The sequence below is a fragment of the Xyrauchen texanus genome, chromosome 50, assembly GCF_025860055.1.
Source record: "Xyrauchen texanus isolate HMW12.3.18 chromosome 50, RBS_HiC_50CHRs, whole genome shotgun sequence".
Taxonomy (NCBI): domain Eukaryota; kingdom Metazoa; phylum Chordata; class Actinopteri; order Cypriniformes; family Catostomidae; genus Xyrauchen; species Xyrauchen texanus.
Genome location: NC_068325.1, coordinates 22876391 through 22881107, shown reverse-complemented (window position 1 = coordinate 22881107; position 4717 = coordinate 22876391). Strand labels below are relative to the sequence as shown.

Here is a 4717-nt window from a genome sequence, read left to right as displayed (position 1 = left end):
TCAGGGACTGGACTGAGCTGCATCAGAGTTCATCTTTTGCTCTTTTCCAAATTTCAGCTGTTTATTCACTTTCTTATTAGAGATGATGATGATGATCGGACTTATAGCAGCATACAGAGATGAGAAGAAGATCCTGAGATCAGAAATCAGCGATGAGCCCAACGTCTGTGGGACTGTGAGCGTGTAAACCCACAACCCATTATCCACCCCGTAAAACAACACGTACAGCATTACCAATGTGACCACTGTGATGGCCGCCCGCCTTTCTGCAGACTGGCCCTGTCTGCCACTGCGTATACCTTTCACCTGATGACTGTGGCGATACAGAAACACCAGAATGATGAGACTGGCTGTCGTCATGAGCGTCATGGGCACCACATCTCTGCCTACCTGAGCTGCGCCATTGGCATCCCGTGACAGTCTGGATGGGAAACTCAGGAAGCAGAACTCCAGGTTGATTCCGTTCTGGATGAGTTTGGAGTTGTTGCTGGTGCCTACGGCGAACATGAGGGGCGCTACACTCATGGACGTGTTAATCACCCACAATGCCAGGAAAATGACACCCAAATACTGGGCGACCAGAGCACGGGCAGCGGCCCAGCATGACCCGGGCGGAGTGATGCTCAGGCACTGATATGTGCTCAACACGAAGGTCAACCAGATGGATAGAGATCTGGATGTGCGGTAGATGAAGATGACGGCTTTGCAGCCGGTGTTGTCAAACACATTATAGATCTCAAACGTGGCGAAAACCTCCAGCAGACAGCGAACGGCCACCACCATGAGGTTAGCAGAAGCCAAGTGAAGTACGATGGCGTCCGCGGGTAACAGATGACCCTCATGATAAGCCGTCAAGAGGAAGGCAAAGATGACGGCGACATTGCCTGGAACGCCCACTACCGTGAGAGACAGGAAGAGTATTCCACGCGTCCAAAAGTCCGAAGTCATCTCTGCTCTACACAGTTAAAGAATAAATCCTCCTCTAGGCTCAATAAAGCACATCTGTCTAGTATCTCAATTCTGAAAACATGGAGATTGTGCACATTTTCTTGATCTCTCTTCAATGCACAGGTTTCAGATGTTTCAGATGTTGAGACCTTTAAGTAGGAGCTCCAGCTAGGTTCCTCACAGCAGCTCATGCCTCCTCAGTGGTTTTATAGGGTTATTGGGGTTGTTGGGATCTTGATGATTAGGATGGTCCAGTGATTTCAGATCTCATTATCTAAATGATTTGCACTTGAGTGAGTCCGTCACAGTCACTCATTCATTCATTTGTCACAAACACTCCACCTTCATCACCAAATATGGCAGCAGAAATGAACGGGAAAATCAAAAGAAATTAAGACGCATTTGCAAAACATAAAGTACAAGAAATAAAGTTGCAGTTACAAATATGAACACATTGTGTGTGTGTGTGTGTGTGTGTGTGTGTGTGTGTGTATATATGTGTGTGTGTGTGTGTATGTGTGTGTATATGTGTGTGTGTGTGTGTGTGTGTGTGTGTGTGTGTATATATATGTGTGTGTGTGTGTGTGTGTGTGTGTGTGTGTCTGTGTGTGTGTGTGTGTGTGTGTGTGTGTGTGTGTGTGTGTGTGTGTGTGTGTGTGTGTGTGTGTGTGTGTATGTGTGAGCGTGTATTTATCACTTTGTGGGGACCAAATGTCCCCATAAGGATAGTAAAACCCGAAATGTTTGACCTTGTGGGGACATTTTGTCGGTCCCCATGAGGAAAACAGCTTATAAATCATACTAAATTATGTTTTTGAAAATGTAAAAATGCAGAAAGTTTTCTGTGAGGGTTAGGTTTAGGGGTAGGGTTAGTTTTAGGGGATAGAATATAAAGTTTGTACAGTATAAAAACCATTATGTCTATGGAAAGTCCCCATAAAACATGGAAACACAACATGTGTGTGTGTGTGTGTGTGTGTGTGTGTGTGTGTGTGTGTGTGTGTGTGTGTGTGTGTGTGTGTGTGTGTGTGTGTGTGTGTGAGAGACTAAAGAGACAACCGTGTACACTACCTCAACTAGAATGCAACACTAAACTGCAGTAAGGTGTTGAGGTGGGCATTTGTAGGGCAGACAGATAACATTTCTCATTTCTACATTTCTGCAATTCTACAATCAGTTATTTCCAAAGTTTACTTCAGTTTTTACATGCATGCTAGCATATTCTAGCTCTGTCTCAAGCCTTTCAAAGTATACTCAAATTGACCATGTGCATGTACTCAGGCGGTTGACACATGCACACTACGACTGCTATGAGATAATGGACTTATTATCTTCAGGAGTTTAGACCCATAAAGGTGTCTTTATTGTAATACAAATGCAGGGATCTCCTGAACCTCCTCACACATGCGCTCTTGTCATTCACAACTTCTGTTGTTGTTTACATCTTTGTCTCCTGTTGTTCACTGGCGATTACATTGTCTTCTTGCTCTACTTTGTGAAACCAACGGCTAGTGGCGTAACTTGGATCTTATGAGCCACTAATTGTTATAGAGCCATTAACGAGTGCAAACAATTCCAGGCACATTTGCAACTATCCATACAGGGGGCGTGCATGAGACGTGGCTTTAAAACACTATAAGGTCAATAAAAGAAATTGGTTCATCAAAAAACAAAGAAAAAGTGTCTAGTGTATAATTTAGTTGACTTTCCCTTGGTTTGAATTCATGCATGAATACAAACCAAAAAACCAACAGAACTCATAAACCACTTCATATCTGATTTTATGCTCATATTTGAGTTTATGAGTTTCATAAATCCTCAGGGAACAATAGCATGTGTATTATGAAATATCTCATTCATACAATGAAACAGTTATATTTTAGACAACACACCAAGAAATCTTTCACAGATAGTTTTCAAGCACAAACAGTTCTCGTCTGTCGAGGTGTTTGTGGGGCGGCTGATCTCACAACACATGATGAAGCTCATTTACAACAGAAAACAGACGAGTCCAGACCAGCCCAAACCATCCGCATGTCCCTGAGCTGCTCATTAGCCAGCGTGTTTAAAGAGACTGAATTAGGTAATGATCTTAATGTTGTCTAATTAACTTATGAGGACTCACAAGGGACAAATGCACTCAGTAGTAAATACTACACAACACCTGCTACACAGAACAAACAAAAAAATGATACTTTTATTTAGTCTTTGTGTGTTCTTGTGGGTTTTTGGGTTTGTAACAGATCCCAGAGGAACATTAGAGACTATATATACAGAAAGCATAAGTCATGGACAACAGAAGACCCCTACGAAGACAACATTCTCACAGACGGTCACAGGTGAGTGCATCTTATTAACCACATTCTCACTGCATTACAAAGACCATCACAAATTCTTCTAAAGACATCAAAAGAAGTCTTGCAGGTTAAAGTGTTAAAAATCTGTGAATGTATCCTAATTGTTTCTTTTGTGTTTAGCAGGAGCGGGTCTATGGACTTATGCATCACGATCAAAGGCGTCTCCTTCCTCCTGCAGGCTGGGCTGGGAATCCTCGGCAACATCATGGTCCTGCTAGCGTACGCGCACATCATGTTGACGGATCCGCACCTGCAGCCAGTGGACATGATCCTGAGCCACCTGGCCTTCACCGATCTCATACTGCTGTTAACCCGCTGCGTCCCGCAAACCATGACCGTCTTTGGCCTGAAGAATCTACTGGATGACGGCGGCTGTAAGGTCGTCATCTACACGTACCGTATCGCCAGAGCCCTGTCCGTGTGCATCACCTGCATGCTCAGTGTCTTCCAGGCGGTGACCGTCGCACCTGCGTCAGGACTGCACCTGTCCAGGTTAAAGGCCAACCTGCCACAGCTCGTTGTCCCCATGTTTGTGGTGCTGTGGTTTCTAAACATGGCCGTGTGCATAGCCGCCCCGTTCTTCTCTGTTGCCCCTCGTAACGGCACCGTCCCCCCATTCACGCTCAACCTGGGCTTCTGCCATGTAAATTTCCGTGATAACCTGTCCTATGTCATTAATGGCGTTGCAGTTTCGGTGCGAGACTTTGCGTTTGTGGGGGTGATGTTGGGCTCTAGTGGCTACATCCTGGTCCTTCTGCACCGCCACAGCAGGAAGGTGCGGGGAATCCGCAGATCGCAGGGTGGCATGAAGGAAACGCGGGCGGCGAAGACGGTGGTGATGCTGGTGGTTCTGTACACCGTGTTTTTCGGCATCGATAACGTGATCTGGATCTACATGCTGACGGTGGCTCAGGTTCCTCCTGTTGTGGCTGATATGAGGGTGTTCTTCTCCTCCTGTTATGCATCTCTCAGTCCGTTCCTCATCATCTCCTCCAATAAGAAGGTCAAAGCAAGGATGGTGTGTGCGGCATCAGACCAGGAGCAGCAGGCAGTGGACAACACAGACTCAAATGTCAAAAATCAATCATAACATGGAGATCTAGCATTTTAATATGATGTAGATGTGACTTAAATTATGCTTGATGTATCTCTATTTGAAATGTTTGAGTAATGGCTGATTTGATCCACCCTATAAATGAATTGTTTGATAATTCTTTGATGACTCTTATTTTGACATGTTGCCTGTCATGTCGTCATCTTGTGTGATTGTGTCTGACTTCACTCAATCCGATATAAAATGACGGTGAGATCTAATTAAACACATTCTTCTCATACTTAAGAAGAAATCTATCAGTGTATTAAAATGTACTTAATTAAGAGATTCAGTTAAACGCTCCATTGTTGATGATTAA

The 4717-nt window shown here is 44.4% G+C and overlaps 2 protein-coding genes across 2 annotated transcripts; one reads left to right on the top strand and one right to left on the bottom strand.

Annotated features, from left to right (window-relative positions):
- LOC127641208 (olfactory receptor class A-like protein 1) lies at positions 1–948 on the bottom strand. The gene has a single exon (XM_052124032.1). It carries the CDS (start codon positions 946–948, stop codon positions 1–3), a length of 948 nt encoding a protein of 315 aa, XP_051979992.1.
- Positions 949–2996: 2048 nt separating this feature from the next.
- LOC127641207 (olfactory receptor class A-like protein 1) lies at positions 2997–4395 on the top strand. Its single transcript, XM_052124031.1, has 3 exons — positions 2997–3031; positions 3192–3287; positions 3426–4395. Exon 3 carries the CDS (start codon positions 3439–3441, stop codon positions 4393–4395), a length of 957 nt encoding a protein of 318 aa, XP_051979991.1. The 5' UTR covers positions 2997–3031; positions 3192–3287; positions 3426–3438.
- The last annotated feature ends 322 nt before the right edge of the window (positions 4396–4717 follow it).

What these genes read in the sequence shown, in the direction of transcription:
- LOC127641208 (XM_052124032.1), bottom strand. Translation starts at nt 948, where the DNA reads ATGACTTCGGACTTTTGGACGCGTGGAATACTCTTCCTGTCTCTCACG.
- LOC127641207 (XM_052124031.1), top strand. Translation starts at nt 3,439, where the DNA reads ATGGACTTATGCATCACGATCAAAGGCGTCTCCTTCCTCCTGCAGGCT.